This window comes from Phocoena sinus, chromosome 2 (assembly GCF_008692025.1).
Source record: "Phocoena sinus isolate mPhoSin1 chromosome 2, mPhoSin1.pri, whole genome shotgun sequence".
Classification (NCBI taxonomy): domain Eukaryota; kingdom Metazoa; phylum Chordata; class Mammalia; order Artiodactyla; family Phocoenidae; genus Phocoena; species Phocoena sinus.
Genome location: NC_045764.1, coordinates 89,359,375 through 89,378,214, shown reverse-complemented (window position 1 = coordinate 89,378,214; position 18,840 = coordinate 89,359,375). Strand labels below are relative to the sequence as shown.

Sequence of the window (18,840 nt, the reverse complement as noted above, 5' to 3'; positions counted from 1 at the left end):
TCATATCTGGTCTGTAAATTTCTCTAGTTGCCCCCAAAATGTCTTTACAGTTGGTTTGTCTATTTCTATGTTCAAATAAATATCCTCACCTTTGGTAAGATTTCTCAGAGCCCATTAGTCAGAATTAATCATCGGTCTTTGGCACCAGATCATGACAGAGCGTGTTAGAGTTACTTACAGGCGCTAAATTGTAAGAAACGTGAAGTAAGGGACTTGTGTTTTATTCTTTTAAATTTACCATGCCCCATTCCGAGAATAATGCCTAGGCTATTACAAAACTGCATTTTGAAAAGAAATGACATTGGCAAAGCAGGGCTCTAAGTTTAAGGTCATTACTAGGCATGAGCTACACGCCCCCCGCCCCACCCCCCCCCACCCCCCACCCCCCGCCCCGGGGCGCGCCACGTGGCTTGCAGGATCTTACTTGCCCCACCAGGGATGGAACCCGGGCCCCCAGCAGTGGAATCATGGAGTCCTAACTACTGGACCGCCAGGGAATTCCCAAGGGCTACACATTTTAATTTTAATTTGTGGGCCATGATATATTCCTATAAGATTTCCTTTTTCTCCTTGTATCCTAGAAAAAACAATTTATCTTTAATTAACAAATTGAGGCTTTTCTTAGAACCTTCTGACAAAAGAAGCTTTAGAGATTCTGCAGAAGGAGCATTAAAAGGCTCCTTCTTTGATTCTATTCAATACAAACCACGGAAAATGTTGAATTTTCTCTGAAGTAATCAACAAACGTCTCCAGCTACAGCTCGAGTTACACAGTAAGAACCCTTGTCAGTGACTGGGTGAGAAGTTATATTTATGATCTCCCTTATATAAAACAAATCTTTGCAAATAATAATTACTATTTATTGAATGCCTACTACAGGCAAGGCAGACTGCTACATGCTTTGCATACATTCTAACGTTTTTTCCAACTCTCTGCCGAGCCAGGTTTGTCCCCATTTTACAGATATATAAACTGAGAGTCATCATGAAGGTTAAGTAGTTTCCTCGAAGTCAATCAGCTAATAAAGTATGTCAGGGGTGGGCTCTGAACTCACGTCAGTTTGAATGCAAAGCCCATGACTAGAAATAAAATGGGGCTGAAACAGAGCTGGGTCTGGCCGTTTAGAAAACATTAAGATGTTTTCGTTTTTATGCTAACTCATAGCTTGAACTTCAAACAGTTTTAAAATAATTGTTTTAAAATAACTATTTTTAGATAACTGAGCTTGCACTCTTGACTTAATCGCAGTTGCTAAGAGCAGGGTGCAGAAAGAACAGTGCTGCCTGGTTGCCGGACAGACCGGGCTTCTAATTCCATCTCCGCCGCTTACTGGCTATGTGCCTAGAGCATCTCTGAGCCTAAATAACATACCTTGCAAAAATGTCGAGAAGATTCCAGTACAGTGCCTGACACACAGATACTGATTTAATTATTATTCCCGTGGTTCTGCAGCCGCCTTCATGCTCCGTGAAAGGCTAGGCTGCTAGCTTAGGGGCGAGTTCCTTCAGGGTCGTCTCAGAGATATTCTCCTGGAAACCTCTCCGGTTGATTCTTTTTGTTTCTTCTCCCTCATCTCCTGATTTTTTTTTTTAATGGAAAAAATCAGGACAACAAGGAATTATTCTGAAAGGAAATTTACAACTTAAATTATCTCCATAAGTGCGCCACATCACATTTTTGGAGCTTTTAAAGTGACTTGGATTAATTCTAGTTTACCTGCCTGCACCAAGGAGCCTCCCATGGGACCCCCGGATCAGCGGCTCCTTTTCCGGACCTCCTTTTAGACGGGCTGTTTTTCACCTGTTCTTGGCCATCCAAGCGCCCCTAGTTCTCAGTTCCACCCCCTTGCAGACCCGCCAACGCCCAGCCTGGGCTCGCTCCGAGCGGCGGGTAAGAACCGCGGCAGGCGGCAGGGAGCGCTAGCGTCCTGCTGCGCGGAATTTGAAGGCCCGGCGTCCCGCAGGGGGCGCCCGGTTGCCGGGCGCCCGGCATGGAAAGCGAGTCAAGCCCCGCACGCCCCCTGCGCGGCCCGCGTGACCAGAATGCGCCGGCCGGCCTTCCGGAGAGGGTGGGGTTGGTATATAATGCGCGGAGGTCGAGGTCGGCGTTCGGTTCTGGGCGTTAGCATCGTCCTCTCGCGGCGCCCCGCCAGGTCTCCCAGGTGAGCTGCCCTCGGGCGGAGGCTCTGGTGAGCGGTCTCGAGGCTGGCTTTGGGATACGTTGGCCGGTTTGGAGCCCAACGGGCTTCGTCCTAGTAGCTGAGTTTTGATCAGTATCTTGGATTTTTTTTTCTTCTAGATTTGGCATTCTACACTGAAGTCATCATGAGCTTTTTCCAACTCCTGATGAAAAGGAAGGAAGTAAGGTTTTATTTATTTGTTTATTTATGGCTGCTTTGGGTCTTCGTTACTGCGGGTGGGCTTTCTCTAGTTGCGGTGAGCAGGGGCTACTCTTCGTTGCGGTGCACGGGCTTCTCAGTGCGGTGGCTTTTCTTGCGGAGCATGGGCTCTAGGCGCGCGGGCTTTAGTAGCTGTGGCGCAGGGGCGTAGTTGCTCTGCGGCATGTGGGATCTTCCGGACCAGGGCTTGAACCCGTGTCCCCTGTATTGGCAGGCGGACTCTTAACCACTGCGCCACCAGGGAAGTCCAAAAGAAGAAAGTAAATTTTTAAAGCAACTGAAAATCTGACTAAAAATATTAACTTTTAAAGATGTTGAAGAAAGTATAAAATGACATAGAGCTATTCTGTTATATTTCAAGTGTTTCACATTGAAACGTCCGAGTATTTTGTTCTCTGTTAGCTTATTCCTTTGGTGCTTTTCACGACCGTGGCAGCGACTGGAGCTTTGTCTTTTGCTCTGTATTCCCTTCGAAAAACCGATGTGATGTAAGTAGGCATTCATCATTTATAAAAACGTTTTTAGCTGTGTTAGGTTGACCTTCAGTTTATGAAATGCATAGTATCAGTTTCCTGGTTCTCCCCCCGGGATAAGAATGTCGAATTATGAACTTGGTTAGAGTCAGGGCCAGAAAGCATCCAGGTATCAGAAGACTATCAAATGATGATTAGTGATAAAATAAGTTTACTAATATAAGTTCCTTGTATCTAAATACCCTTTCATCCACTGGCCCTCCTCCTCTTCTGCTGCAGCAAAATAAAGCTTGTTGGTTTTTTTTTTTTAACTTAAGTTTTGAGATTTAAAGTTCTTAGACGGTCTTTTGGGATATACATCATCAATCTTAATCATTTTAATAACATTTTAAAATGTCAATTCATTAGAAAGGTCTTTCCTAATGTGGTAGAGTTTATAGATTCAGCTGTCTACAATGAATCTAATCTTAGCCCTGGATATAAGGTAAAATACCATGTATCCTGGAATATGAGGAAGAGAAAAACCTGACTCTGATATTGACCGGGTGCAGGGCTCCGTAGAGCCGTAATGCTAGGGTGTGGCAGTTCATCACCTACCGGTTTCAAGCCCAGCCCTTCTGCCTCTTCCAGAAACTGGGGTAAGAGCATATTTGCTTGCTCTTAGCCTGGCACTTCCACCCTAATTGCTCTTCAGCTTATGAGAACATTCTCCAGTCTAGGCCAGTAAAGGGAATACAGACCTCCTACTCTGCAGAGGAATTGATCCTTGATGTTTGAGCCAAACTGTGAAGCTTTTTAAAGGAATGTTCCATCAATTTCAATTAACCCAATGCCTAAGTATGCACTCTGAGTCTGTCCCTAGCATATTTATAAACCCAATATCAGACTTAGTTTAAATGCACTTACTTTAATGTTTAATCAGCTTTCTTTTATTTTTAGCATTGATCGAAAAAGAAATCCAGAACCTTGGGAAACTGTGGATCCTACTGCACCTAGAAAGGTATCGCTGCATTAAAACGTGATTTATACTTAGCCGAAAGCTTAGCACATTTGTCAGCAAAATAGACGTAATACCTTTTAACCTTTAGGGTGCCATTTAATGTGTAGTGCAAAGGGAGTGCTGTAGGGTTATGGAGATTTAGTTCAAATCTTTGCTCCATTAGTCACAGGTGATTTTAGATAATTTGGCCTCTCTGAGGCTCTCAGAATCTATAAAATGGGCACAATAATAGGGCTCTTCCTCAGAGTTTAGAGGATTAAAGAAGATAAAATAGAGCCCTTTAGCACAGTGCCTGGCCCATAGTCAGCACTCAAATATTAACTTTTATCATTATTGTGACACATCATCTCCTTTTTTAATTTAATTTTTATTTAATATTGGAGTATAGTTGAGTTACAATATTGTGTTAGTTTCAGGGGTACAGCAAAGTGAATCAGTTATACATATACATATATCCATTCTTTTTCAGGTTCTTTTCCCAAATAGGTTGTTACAGAATATTGAGTAGAGTTACCTGTGCTTACTAGTTATCTTGTCCACAGCTCTGTGCCTTTTCCCTTATTGTATAACTTGGATCATTTGTACCTTTGTTGAGTAATTACAGTGAGGAAATTTTAAGAGCCTACTATGTGCCTAGCTCTGTGCTGCGAGCATCATACCTCCACTCAGACGTAGCAGACACACTTTTTGAGCTTCTAGTTCACATAAAACCATAGGAAATTTAAAAATCTAGAACCTCTTAAGTGAAAGTAGGGTAAATGGATGTGACCTTTCTCTCTGATCCTGTAACACTCAGGAACCCAAAGGCTCTTTAGAGGGATAGAGGGATAGAACCAGCCCATATTACTGTTTTAGAGATGGGAAGAGGTGATTCGTTGACTACAAATGTTATGGTGATGCTTTTTACAAAGGGAGCTGTGTACAACTCCCAGAAGGGGGCCTGAGGATGGACAGATCCTAACAAAACATTTTTATTCTTTTTTTAAAGCTTATAACAATCAACCAAGAATGGAAGCCTATTGAAGAGTTGCAGCAGGTCCGAAAGGCAACCAGGTGACCAGTCTTCGCCATTTTCTTCCAAAGAGTACTCTATGAATCTAGTGGAAACATTTCTGCACAAACTAGATTATGGATACCAGTGTGCGGAAATGCTTCTGCTACATTTTTAGGGCTTGCCTACATTTTCAGACTCTGGATAAAGAATTATAAAGGTAGTGCAACAATAACCACGTAGTCCCAAAATAAGATTCTATGTTTATTTTCTTGTTGTAAATTTGTTTTGTGTATTGAAATTTTTGTGTTTATGATGCCTGAATGTTCTCCTTAAAATGTATAAAGATTTGTTAAATTTGATTGTCTCCAATAAAATACCACTTGTGCGAGATTTCTTAAAGTTCAGGTACATATTTAAATCGAGGAGAAAGTCTTTTTATGGGAGATAAACACATTCTGAAGCATGGAACTTCATCTTTTTAAATAACACCCAGTGCAAATTTCTGTATAAACTTTTTTTCCAAGTTCACTCATTCATCAGAAATCTATTGAGTAACTACTGTTATCCAGGCACTGTTTTTGTGCAGCTGAGATAAAGCAATGAACAAAACCACATTTTGGAGGGAGAGGAATAAAAGATGGTAAGTACGGTGAGGAAAATGAAGACAAGATGGGGTATGAGACTTGCATGGGGATTGGTCTTGGAGGAAGTACTGGGATTCTGGCAGTGATGGGAATGTGGGGCATGCGAGAGTAGCCCTCCAGATGCCAAGGCTAACAGTGGTGCTCCTGTGAGGCTTGGGGAGGGGAGGGTGGAGAGCACCCCACAGAGTCTGGGGCTCCTCTTCACTGTGGCCAATGGTCCCTTGGAGATCAAAGGTACGATCAAACGCAGCATGCCCCTCGGCTCCCCCGTGACTGTTCTTGAAAGTGGGACCACATAGAAAATAGCTTTTCATTAACTTTTTAAAAAAATTGAGATACAATTCACAGAACATAGTATTCATCCATTTAAAGTGCACAGTTCGGTGGTTTTTAGTATATTCACAAAGTTTTACAACCATCTCTACCATCTAATTCCAGAACATTTTTATCACCCCAAAACAACACTGTGCCCATTAGCAGTCATTCCCCCATTTCTGACCCCTCTGCCCCCAGCCTAGGGAAACACTAATAAAGTTTATTTCTATAGATCTGCCTATTCTGGGCATTTCAGATAAATGGGATCACACATTATGTGGCCTTGGTGCCTGGCTCTAACTTAGTATAATGTTATCATGATTCGTCCGTGTTGTAACACGTATCAGTATTTCATTCCTCTTTATGACTAATATTCCATTGTATGGATATGCCGTATTTTGTTTATCCATCAGTTGACAGACATTTGGATTGTTTCTACCATTTGGCTGTTGTGAATAATGCTGTTGTGGACAGCCATGTATAAGTTTTTGTATAGCCATATCTTTTCAGTTCTCTTGGGTGTATACCTAGGTTCATTAACTCTTTTAAATAAATATCATAAATCCCTTTTTCTTAATTTCCATCTGAACATAATAGAAATTTAAGAGAAGGGCTAAATTCTAATCACCTTCACGGCAATAAGAATTAACTAGATCTTTCTAGAGACTTGGCAGTTCTGAAGGGATTAAAGCAAGACTACTTCTGCAACTTCTATTTTCCTTATCACCTCAAATTTTCCCAGGTGAAAATCTCCAATTATTGATTTCAAGGAATTACATGTACCAGTTAGGAAGTACAATTTTATTTGCTTAAGCTTCTAAAGGGCAATGTGGTACCATATAGGCAAATAAAAATGAACAGCCCTGTGTTGCTTGGCCAATTAGGAGAGCAAATTGTAGTGTTTGGGAGGGGACTGTGCCTTTCAACTTTAAAACACAAACCTGATTGAAATACAGTGGCTTTATGGGGTGAACAAGGCAGTGGAAGGTACCATGCAGCAGGTTTGGGAGGGAGAAAGGCCAACAGCAATATTGAAACTCAAATTTCAAAAGATTTATTGATTTTATTTTTGATAGTATTCTTAGCATTTTCCACACGTTTTATTTTGAAAATTTTCAAATATTCAGAGAAGTTGAAAAACTAGCACAAAAAATACACTTTTTATCACTTAATATTTTGCCACATTTGCTGTATCTCTCTGTATATTATGCTCTTTTAAAATGAACTCTGATAATAAGTTACAGACATCATAAAACTATTCATGCCTAAGAGAAAGGACATTCTAGCTGTTATACCATTATCATTCCTGAGAAGATTACCATTAATTCAATACTATCACCTAACATATAATCCATTTCCATTTCCTCTGACTGTAATGCCCTTTATAACTGTAGTTTTAAGTCCAGAATCCAATCCAAGTTTCACTTGTTGCATTTGGTTGTTAGGTTATTGTACTGAGTACTTGATGGGTATGTGGTCATGGAAGTGACTTCCAAGGAGCTTGTATAGAACTCTCTCTGCAGAGTTTGATCTGGATAAGATTCTCTTGAAAGTGGACTTTGAAGTTTTAAAATTTGAGACATATTAAAGACATTTTCAAGTAATTTAAATATTTAAGAAAGTGTACAATTGTTAAGCGTTCACTATGTGGTAGGTGGTGTGCTGGCCTCAAGGATCTGACTGACATAGGAAAGGTAGATACATCTGTGAACAAATCCAAGCAATACAGTGACAATAAGGCAAGGATAGAAACAAGCACATGGTACAAAGGAAGGTTCCGAAGAAGATGGGTCCCTGAAAGCCTAGTTTCTTCAAAAACCATTAATTAGGGTAAGATAGGGAGGGTGGGAGGGAGACACGAGAGGGAGGGGATATGGGGATATATGTATATGTATAGCTGATTCCCTTTGTTATAAAGCAGAAACTAACACACCATTGTAAAGCAATTATACTCCAATAAAGATGTTAAAAAAACAGCCAATAATTAGAAGTCAGAAAGGCAATTGAAGTAGAGGCATGTATTTACCTAGCCATAGAGAGCTAAGACAGCATCTCTTCAGAAACTTGGAGCAATTTAGTACATGAAATTTAATATTGGAGTGTAGAGTGGGATAGGTGAAATGCTTAGGGCCTTTTATGCTATTATCCTGCAGGCACAAAGGAACCAGAATAGGATTTTAAGATGGGGAAGGAGATAATACAGTTTGTTTGGTTTTTTTTTTAACATCTTTATTGGGGTATAATTGCTTTACAATGGTGTGTTAGTTTCTGCTTTATAACAAAGTGAATCAGTTATACATATACATCTGTTCCCATATCTCTTCCCTCTTGCGTCTCCCTCTCTCCCACCCTCCTTATCCCACCCCTCTAGGTGGTCACAAAGCACTGAGCCGATATCCCTGTGCCATGCGGCTGCTTCCCACTAGCTATCTACCTTACGTTTGATAATACAGTTTTCTCAAGGGAGTGTTGGCTATATCATCTAGAGTGTTATATCATCTAGGGTGAAACTCACTGGAGGGGCATAACTGATCAAGGCAGTGGCAGAGGGAATGGAAAAAGGAGGATGCGTTTGAACGTGATTGAAGAGAAGGCATCAAGGCTTATTGGATGTGGCTGGGAGTCCAAAATGACTCCCAGATTTCTCGCCCAAGTAGTTGGGTGCGCGGTGGTGCCAAGACAGAGAATACAGGAGGAAAATAAAATGGAATGTTCAAGGGAAGTGTAGATGAGGAATGAGTTGGGCTTTGGAACTGAACGTTGGAGAGCCCAGTAAGCTATCTAGGTAAATTACTTCTCGAGAACTGCCAAGAAGTGTGACTTGGAGACAGTTGAAGGGGTGGTTAAAGCCAGGGCATGGGTAAAACTGCCTACAGAGGCAGTTCTAAAGTGATACGAAGCCTGAACAGAGAGGAATGTCATCATGAAGGACGTGGGCAGGGGAGAGGATTTGGTCCCTGATGGGGATTGAGAGAAATGGGGAAGGAGAACCAGAGGATGCATCCTGGAGCCCAGAGAAGAAGGAAGGCTCTTCCATTGTTGGTTTCAGTTTGCGATTAAACCAAAGCCCAGAGTCCGTCAGTTTTATGGCCTTGAGCCTTAAGCAAACACCTATAATTCTCTCATATAAAAAGAAGATGTGAAGTAAACTTTCTGAATAAAAAAGTTAAAGTCACACACCATATCACTGAAAACGAGTGAGGTCTGATTAAATACTCATTCATCATCATTTTCAATTTTCTTGGGGAAATTCTCACACATTTTAGTTGAGACTTTGTCGGAGAATGAAACTACAGGCTCCGAAATCAGACCACTTTGCCACTTTACTACCCATGTTGCTTTGTACCTCAGATTCCTGGTCTATGAAATTGGGTTAATCTGTTACTTGCTTGGGTTAGTTGTGAAGATTTTGTGAGATAATAAAAGTTTCTGACATGGTGTTTAACATGCACTAGTTGTTCAATAAGTATTCCCTTTTTGCTTTTTAAAAAATGATTATCACTATAAAAGAGAAAGCTCTTTGCACGGTGAACACCCAAGTGTGCTTTATAATTCCCTTGGCTTTGACTCTGTGCTAGAGCAATGTCTGTTCTTTTCCTCCGCATTGAAAGGAGTATTCAGAAAGTCAGCCCATTATATTAATTGTGTTTAAGGGTATGAATGATCTAGCATATCCCTTCATAAATTTGCTTTGTCATGAACTATATTTGCATCGAACTGGAAAAAAAGAATAGAAAGCTCTTAATGTGTATAAAATTATGTTCTTCCATGAGTGAGAACATTGCCTGTTTGAGATTCACACACGCCTACTTCTGGTAGCTGGTCTACCTTTGGTTCACAGCGCCCCGGTTATAAACCTTTGCCAGAGCATGACCACACCTGAAGATAAACACATCTCACCTTTACTCTCACCTACTCAGACACCGAGCTAGAAATAAGAACCCCCGCATATGTGCCCACCTAGATGGCCTCACATCTAGAAAAGACATAGTAGCAAAAATAATTATTTTTATGTGTATAATATAAAAATTTGTCCTTAGCAACCACTGTCTACATTTTAGTAATCACTATATTCTACAAGTACACTACACATATTCTTACATTCAGAGATGATGGTATGGAGCTTCCCTGGTGGCGCAGTGGTTAAGAATTGGTCTGCCAATATAGGGAACATGGGTTCGAGCCCTGGCCTGGGAAGATCCCACATGCCGCGGGGCAACTAATAAGCCGGTGCGCCACAACTACTGCAAATAATAAGCCCGTGCACCACAACTGCTGCAGCCCACGAGCCTAGAGCCTGTGCTCCGCGACAAGAGAAGCCACTGCAAGGAGAAGCCCGCACACGGCAACCAAGAGTAGCCCCTGCTCGACGCAACCAAAGAAAGCCCATCTGCAGCAATGAAGAACTAATGCAGCCAAAAATAAATAAATAAATAAATTTATTTTTAAAAAATGATGGTATGTGGTTTGAATAAGGAAGGGGGATGAAGCTGAGTATATGTACCTAAGAGAGCAATAGGAATTTTTAAAATTTTATTTATTCATTTTTAGGATTAAAATAGTAACGAAGTTTTCCTGGCATAAAAAATAGTATCTTCTGTAGTTCCAAGGGTTTCTTATTAATTGGTTGTTTCAATGGCTGAACAGTAGTTTCACACATTCATGATAAATTCTGTTTCCCTTCCTAAAATATAGCTTTAGGCTGTTGCAAATTTAGTTCAAGAGATCTTTTTCACCTGAGTGAAAAAGATGAGGAACCTTTGAGATACCTGTTTAGGGTATCAATGTTTTTTAAATGTAAACTTGTTAGAAGGGAAACGCAAGCTCCACTATTGATTAACAATAATTCTATTTGTGGAGCCCTAACTACAAGCCTGGCATTAGCTCTTTAGCAAGGATTGCCTCTTTTAATCCTCTCAACAAACCCCAGAGGTAACTTTTACCACCCTCATTTTACAGAAGGAGAAACTAAGGCTTGGAGAGGTTAAGTGAGAGCAATAGGAATTGAATTCGTTTTTCTGGTAATTCTCCCTTATAATATCTTTTCCTCATGCTTAGAAAGTTGCATCAGTAATTATGTAATTTCTCCCTAGAAACTAAGGCTTGGTTTTGGTAGTGTTTTATTTGCTTGTGGGCACACTACTTAGTTTTAAAATGAAAACTAGAATAAAATCAAGGAAAACACTAAATTTGATAACTCTTGATGACATGCTGAAAGCAACTTGCTGATTCACTTGGTATGACTTATGATACATATACAATAAAATATTGCTTATTTGGAGAGTGGGCATACTATGTAAAAAATCAAACTCTACTTTTTTGTATTTACATCAAGTAATATATGTGATTTTTCCTTTACTTGGTTGTGTGTAATCATGAAGTTGATACTGTTCTCTTGGTGTTTATGTTCTAAAGGTTATGTTGCCTCGGGCAAGTTAACCTGATTATTTTATTTTCTAAAATATTTTGCTTATCTGAATTCTCCTTATCAACATTAATGAGAAATGGATTCATATTGCAAGACAAATGTGACCTGTTGTTGGCTTGTTATTTTCTAGGCAAGTTCATTGAGTCAACCACTGGACACTTCTCATATTTTGTTTCAGATTATTTTTTGAAGTAGCACCATTTATTTTACTTTTATTTGACTCTTTTTTTTTTTTTTTTAAACTGAATTTATTCCCGGGCCATAGTTTTTGCTTCTTCAGTTTCTTCTGGGATATCTTTTTCTTCTATGCAACCTCCTCTTCTGGTTTAGGAACAATCTGCTCTTTTTCAGTAAGAATCATCTCAATGTGGCAGGGAGAACACATGTACGGGTTGATCCCACCATGAGCTCTCTAAGTCCTGCGCTGCATCTTGGGAGCTGTGTTCACCTGGATGTGTTCAATGACCAGAGGATCGACACCTAAGCCCTTCAGTTCAGCATTACTCTCTGCATTTTTGAGCATGTGCAGTAGAAATTCAGCACTCTTTTGGGGCCATTGACCCTGCATCCAGCCCCACTGTTTGGCCTGGGCACACCTACGAACTCTACCATTGTAACAACAGAATGGCACGCGTTACTTCTGTAAAGTGATATCCTTCAGATACTTGGCGGATTTTTGGCTCTGCATACCCTTAATGGCACAAAGATTTGAACCTCTTGATTTGCATGATTTTTGTGGGTTTTCTGGGTCAAGAGAATAGCGAACCATTTTCAGAGGCCACCTTGGGCTGCTTACCGGGAAACTGCACCATTTATTATACTTTTTAAATTATTTTTTAAATTGAGGTATAGTTTAGACAGAATAAAATGAACAGGTCTTAATGGTTCAGTTAGAGGAGTTTTGAAAATTATATGCACCCAGGAAAGCATCATGCAAAACATGCTATTGAACATTCTTATCACCCGAGAAAGTTCTTGTGGCACAATTTACTTTTTAAATTAAACCCCACTAAATTGTACACTTTAAAAGGGTGAATTTTATGGTATGTGAATTACATCATCAAAAAAAAACCTGCTCCACATTTACTTGCTATCTCACCTCAAGAACTAACAGAGGTTTCCACCATATGTAGTAATCCGTCCCAGTCCCCCGCATATATTACATTTTATTTGCTTTCTTTTTCGAAAACAAATTGGAGGTTACTGAAGATTGTAAGAAGCACATCAACAAGACCAGCTGGGCCAGAGCTTGTAGTTTAGGCTGTCCCTGTAGTGACAACAAATAGGTTTCCCTGGGCTCTGGTGTGGAAAGACCCGGAAGCAGAGTTCAGACACTGGGTTTACCTTGTGTCTCAATGTTGTAAATATTACCACCCACAGAGTAAGGGCCCAGGAAGAGTACAAGAGTTACTGTAGCGGAACGAAGACGTGGAGAATGGACTTGAGGACACGGGGAGGGGTAAGGGTAAGTTGGGACGAAGTGAGAGAGTGGCATCGACATATATACACTACCAAATGAAAAATATATAGCTAGTGGGAAGCAGCTGCATAGCACAGGGAGATCAGCTCGGTGCTTTGTGACCACCTAGAGGGGTGGGATAAGGAAAGTGGGAGGGAGACGCAAGAGGGAGGAGATATGGGGATATATGTATATGTATAGCGGATTCACTTCATTGTATAGCAGAAACTGGCACACCACTGTAAAGCAATTATATTCCAATAAAGATGTTAAAAAAATAAAGGCTATCCCGGCAATAAATCCTCTCCAGGGCAAGGCTGTAACCAAGCTAAGCAAGAGAAGTTACAGTTGACTTCACAACTGGATTAGTATATGTTTCCCCAACTCTTCTATCATCGTGTGTGTCAGAGCTTGCCCAGAGAGCAGGGAACCCTCTGTGTCGCCAAACCAAATCCTCCCAAACCGCACTAGGAATCTGGCTCATCCATTCAGTAAAAATGGCTGTTCTCAAACTTTAGCTGTGCATCAGACTCTCCTGAAAGGCACGTTAAGATGTGGATTGCTGGGCCCCAAACGCAGAGATTCTGCTTTAGTAGTTCTGGGGTGGGATCTAAGTATTTGGGTTTCTAATGAGTTTCCAGGTGAATCTGATGCTTCTGGTTCGGGGACCACACTTTGAGAAGTACTATGCTGAAACTGCCCCTATAACATTTGGTAATCAGTGGGGAATTTCACCCAGTTGTTAATACCCTAGACCAGCCTTGAGATGTCAGTTGAACTCTTGCTAACAGGAGAGCAGGGTCAGGCCAGGCATGGAACACTAAAAGGGTGGGAGTGCCTCTCCTGGCCAGGCTGCCCCGGCTGCCTGTTCAGTCACATTGATCCCAGCACCCTAAACCGAGGAGTGGTGGGTCTAGCAGGTATCAGTGGGAGTAGATGTGGATGCATTTGTGAACGTCTTCATTTCTCTGCAGAGATGACACTACTGACCACCCATGTCAGGACAGATGGCAGTGGTTCTGCCAGTAACAATCAAATCTGACATTAATTCAGCTTCATGGTGGGCACAGTGGGCAGGGAGCAAGCAGACAGGTCAGCACCGGACTCTAGGCTCTGCAAGTCAAGAGCTGGGTGACCTGGGTGGGTTTCCTAACTTCTCAAAACCTTGCTTGGCAAAGGGGGATTCATCTCAGGGGTAAACCAGTGAGGTAGGTTAATATTTAGAAATGTCTTCACGGAGATATCTCATCCCTGCACTGTTTCCTCATCGCTCTTCTTCCCTCCAGTGTTAAGCCCAAGTAACTTTTGCTTCAGGGTGAGGACCGATGCAAGAACAGTCCCCCTCCAAGTGCAGCTGGGTGGGCTGGCAGAATCCGCCTCACCTGGGTCTGCACCCCAGACCTGCTGAATCTGAATCTCTGGCAGGGAGGCCCAGGATTCTGGGTTTCAATACACAGAATTTTCAGGTTATTGCATGGCTAAAGTTTGAGAAGCTCTGGTCTAGAGCAAATAAATATTAATGTAGTGGCTTCAAAATCCATAGCTGAGACCACAGCCCTCCCCAAAGCCAATATGCATATATGTGTGGCAAGTTGGGAGAGAAAGGGTTTTGTTTGGAAGACAAAGCTCGGGAAACTGAGCCCAGAGGTTATGTTCTAAGCCACGGTATCTGGAAGATTTTATGATGGCCTCGTAGCCCTCTTTACATCCAAAAGGAAGACCAGTTTGATCAGCAGCAAGGAGAGAGGATGAGAAAGGGCTGAGATTAGATCTTAAAGGATCTACAGGGTTTTCAGTCTTCTTCTGAGTGGCCTCACGAGGCCCCAGCTTGAAAAGGCTTATTATGTCGGTCAGACTCTCTCAGAAGCTTAAAGTGAGAGACAAGGGTGACAGCCAGCAGAGAAGTCAGGGCCGTCATAGGGCCACTTACACCCCGAGTTACTGAGGGAGTAGAGATGGAAAGAAGCTAGTCAGGAGAGAGAAAGGGGACCTGAGCAGAAAGCCAGGAAGAAGCCGAGGTGTGGGCGACAGCTTGTGTCCAGAGCCAGTGGGATTACTGTTATGAGCTCAGAGCCCTGGGAAGGGGTGAGGGCAGCTCAGAGGCAAAGCATCAGAGGGCACAGTCATCATCCATCTCCTGATCGTGGGCAGACAGTTTGGTCTGTGCCTCATCCGACTGGTCTGAGGGTCCCTCCTTCAGGCCTCCCCTTGACCGTGCCCCGAGCAGACCCTGGAGAAGGTTCATTTGGGGTGGTCCCCTGTGGACCTCTGGCTACAGAGGAGCTGGCACTAAGGAGGGGAAGGGGCTGGGAGGTGTCTGGGCTGCACTGCCCTGCAGTGTTGGGCAATCTGGGTGTGTCCCGAGGTTCCTGGAAAGTTGGCTCATTACCTTCACCAAAAACAACCTGAGACACCCACGGTGAGGTCAGCTTCAGTTTAAGCTGCTTCGCACACATGCACACACAAAAATGCTTTTTCCTCTTGACCGGAAAACTTACACTTAAAAACTTGAGCGTGTTGTTGGGTGAGGCCTATGCAGCCAGGAGATGTGGGTTTCCTCTTGCTCTGAAGGACCTTGGGGAAATGACCCGTGAACAGTCAGTATGTGCTGGCACCTTGTTCAGCAAACCCTGGAATGTGGTCCATAATGTATGGGTGGGTGGGTGGATTGATGTGCAAACCTCTTCCTCAAAGGAGCCTTCCCGGATCCCCAGACAGGCCCTCTTGCCTGCACTTCCATAGTCCTGTGACCCTCTCCTTTAATAACTTTTTCACGGTGTCATTCTATACGCATTTAATTTCTTCCTGAACAAATCTGGAGCGCCACCCGGATTTTTCACTCATCCTTGGATCACTAACTGCTGGTGTGTGCCTGGCGTGTAGGAGGCACTCATCATATCTATTTGTTGGTAAAAGTATGCCAGAGTTCAGTAACGGCATGAGTCTTTGTGAAAGGATTCATCACTGGGTTGAATCATCCAGAAAACATTTAAGGAGCATCCGTCCCATGCCACGTACCATGCTAGGTGATACGGGGAGAGGGCTTATACAAAGGTAAAGAAAACAGGGGCTCTGCCCTTAAAAATAAGCACAGGCTGGGGGTAAGGCCCACCCTCCACTGTGGCTGCTCTGGTGTCTTACCCTGTTGTTCTCCTTGAGGAGGAAGCTCTTTCCCACCTGGTCACGGTGGGGGGTTAGTCACAGAGCATATCCTAGCCCCCCAAATTAGAGGAACAGATGTGGCCATCCTAAGTGAGGGCCTTGCATGGTCAGACAGTCCATGAATCATCTAGATCTAGGATTAGAGAGGCAAGGAAGTTGGGCACTGGGACACACTTCAGAGGTGGCCCACAAGTCTGCTCACCCTGGACCCCCAGACACAAACCAGTGCTTTGCACATAGCCATACTCAATAAATATTTGTTAAATAAAGGAGTTGGAAGGGGATCCTTGGGCAATGTTAAGACTTGTTTCCTAATTTAGCTCTGGAGTAAATCCAGAGTCCATATACTGATTTTGTTTAGCAATTTATGGCTTTTTTTTTTTTTTTTTTTTTTTTTTTTTATGCGTTACGCGGGCCTCTCACTGTTGTGGCCTCTCCCGTTGCGGAGGACAGGCTCCGGACGCGCAGGCTCAGCGGCCATGGCTCACGGGCCCAGCCGCTCCGCGGCATGTGGGATCCTCCCAGACCGGGGCACGAACCCGTGTCCCCTGCATCGGCAGGCGGACTCTCAACCACTGCGCCACCAGGGAAGCCCTATGGCTTTTTTGAGTGTCTACTTATGTGCAGGGCTCTATGAATTTGAAGATAAAGACATAATTGCTGTCATTGAGGAGTTGAGAGTATGGTGGGGACACAGATTCATGACCTTGTATTTTCTTTATTATCTATAAAGTTAGCACAGAAGCACTCCAGGCGTGAGGAGGAGGGAGGGTGGGGAGGGGGAGGAGGGGGAGGTGGGAGGGGGAGGAGGGAGGGGAGGGGGAGGAGGGGGAAGAGGGGAGGAGGGGGAGGAGGGGAGGAGGGGGAGGAGGGGAGGAGGGGAGAAGGGGAGGAGGGGAGGAGGGGAGGAGGGGAGGAGGGGAGGAGGGGGAAGAGGAGGAAAGCATCCGCACAGAGGATGGGAGATGACCTCTGAGGTGGAGAAGCAGGGAAGGGTGTTCAAGGCAAAGGGAACAGCACCTGTAAAGCCAAAGAGGGCTGGAGGGTGTGGTGCAGTCTGAGAATGGTGTGACAACGCAGGAAGGAGCGTGGGGTCCACGGTGGTGGGAGATGAGGCTGGACAGGCAGGTTGTAGCCCGACTGGGAAGGGCTTCAGGGCCGGGCTAAGAGGCTGGAGCTTTATCCTGTCAGGTGGGTAGAGACCCATCATATCTGTGAGCCAGGAAGGCAAACAGGGCACAACTGTGCTTGGTTTCCTTCCTTAAGGTAGTAAGGCAGCCACTCCCCGTCCAGGTGAGTCCTGCCTCAGAGTCACTGTCACTCAGAGTCACTCAGCCCCTGCTCTAGGTCCCTACCTGGGAGAGCCTGTCAGGTTGGGTCCAGCTTTGCCCCACTTCCGGGTCAGAGGGCCAGATGAACAGGTGGGTGTGGAGGAAGGTGCGGGGCGGGGGCGGGGGTTGGCCATGAGGCTTGTGAGTTTCATTCACTGGAGGCATAACTTTCAGGTTCAAACCAGCTGGAGAAGCTGGGGCAGCCTACCCCAGACAGGTGGGCAGCAGGGCTTAGCGAAGAAGGGGCCCCAGGCTGAGTGAGGGCCAGGAGACTGCCTTTCTTATTCGTTTGTTTGAAAGCACGCTTGCCCTTACCGGCTGTGGTACCTTGGTCATTAATTCCCTCAGGAGCTCAGCTTCCTCAGCTGTTAAGTGAAGGGGGCTGACCAGGTGATCTTCCAGATCCGTGATTCCGAGGGAGGAGGAAGCTGCGGGAGCAGCGTGGGACTCTGAGCATAAGCTGCTGGAGGTGGGCGACTCCCAGGCAGAACAAAGCCTCTTCTAGAGGGACAGGCGGGTTTCGCAAGCGGGTGAGTGACAGGGCTCGCCTCCCTACCCTACCTCGGCTGCTCCTGGACCGGCTGCCACCACGGGACTTCGGCGGTGGGAATGGAGTTCCTCCCCAAGACGCAGCAGAGGGGAGTCCAGCCGGCTCGGCCAGGCTGCTCCGGGGTGCAAGAGCGCTAGGTTGCAAGAGGGTCCAGCTGCTCCAGCCCCCTTGGGGTTCCCCTCCTTTCCCGGCGCTCCTCTCTCCCCGGGGCAATGAGTAGCCCCCAGGAGCTAAGCCCAGGGGCAGACACCGGGCTCCGGGGCAGGATGGTGGGTGACAGCAGGAAGTTAGCAGGGGCTTCGGGGCCAAGAGCCCGCGGGAAAGATGGGGACGCCCCCTCCCCCCACCCCGGAAAAGCCAGCTTGACCGAGGGCGCCCCTCGCCCTACAGCCGCCCTCACCACGCCGCCCCGCCTCCTCCGCAGCCCACCCCTCTCACTCTCACAGTCGCCTGAAAGCTCTCATCTTCACAAGCGTCCTTGTTTTAAAAAACATTTCTGTTTCCTTTATTTGCACTCAGCTCCAGCCTTCATAAATATGCGAATTCGATGTAAATAATTTTTTTTTTTTTTTTTGCGGTACTTGGGCCTCTCACCGCTGTGGCCTCTCCCGTTGCCGAGCACAGGCTCCGGACGCGCAGGCTCAGCGGCCATGGCTCACGGGCTCAGCCGCTCCGCGGCATGTGGGATCTTCCCGGGCCGGGGCACGAACCCGCGTCCCCTGCATCGGCAGGCGGACTCTCAACCACTGCGCCACCAGGGAAGGCCGATGTAAATAATTTTATAATGAAAAAAATTTTAAATGCATTCACACGTGGATCAAGAGAGACCTAGTGGTCATTCACAGGAGCCCTGTGCTGGGCCTGGGGGACACAGGCCTGTACTCAGCGTCCTCACAGGTGTGAGACCCGCCACAGAACCACAAGGGGGTTCAGGGAAGACTCCCAAGAGGAGGGAACCTTGACCTAAGACCTGGGGGGTTACAGAGATCTGGCCAGTTGAAGGAGAGAGGGCATCTCAGGAGAGGGAATGGCGTAGGCAAGGCCGGCAGGCAGGCCCCGCGAGGAGTCGTGGTCAAAGCAGGGAG

General features: G+C 44.8%; 1 protein-coding gene and 1 non-coding gene across 3 annotated transcripts; both read left to right on the top strand.

Annotated features, from left to right (window-relative positions):
- Nucleotides 1-2,063: 2,063 nt before the first annotated feature.
- C2H15orf48 (chromosome 2 C15orf48 homolog) lies at nucleotides 2,064-5,265 on the top strand. Of its 2 annotated transcripts, none has more exons than XM_032623474.1 (5): nucleotides 2,064-2,162; nucleotides 2,300-2,361; nucleotides 2,802-2,887; nucleotides 3,812-3,872; nucleotides 4,861-5,265. In XM_032623474.1, the coding sequence occupies exons 2-5, from the start codon at nucleotides 2,326-2,328 to the stop codon at nucleotides 4,927-4,929; spliced, it is 252 nt and encodes an 83-aa protein (XP_032479365.1). In that variant the 5' UTR covers nucleotides 2,064-2,162; nucleotides 2,300-2,325; the 3' UTR covers nucleotides 4,930-5,265. The 2 variants fall into 2 exon arrangements, with proteins under 2 accessions (XP_032479365.1, XP_032479366.1); XM_032623475.1 differs by having other exon boundaries at nucleotides 2,121-2,189; nucleotides 4,861-5,256.
- Nucleotides 5,266-9,345: 4,080 nt separating this feature from the next.
- On the top strand, nucleotides 9,346-9,461 carry LOC116750251. Its single transcript, XR_004348949.1, has one exon. It is a non-coding gene; the product is annotated as a small nucleolar RNA SNORA22 (small nucleolar RNA).
- Nucleotides 9,462-18,840: the final 9,379 nt, after the last annotated feature.

Excerpts from the sequence above, each read along its gene's own strand:
- C2H15orf48 (XM_032623474.1), top strand. The coding sequence starts at position 2,326 with ATGAGCTTTTTCCAACTCCTGATGAAAAGGAAGGAA. Across the intron at positions 2,362-2,801 it reads TCCTGATGAAAAGGAAGGAA|CTTATTCCTTTGGTGCTTTT; the intron begins GTAAGGTTTTAT and ends GTTCTCTGTTAG. Across the intron at positions 2,888-3,811 it reads CTTCGAAAAACCGATGTGAT|CATTGATCGAAAAAGAAATC; the intron begins GTAAGTAGGCAT and ends TTTTATTTTTAG.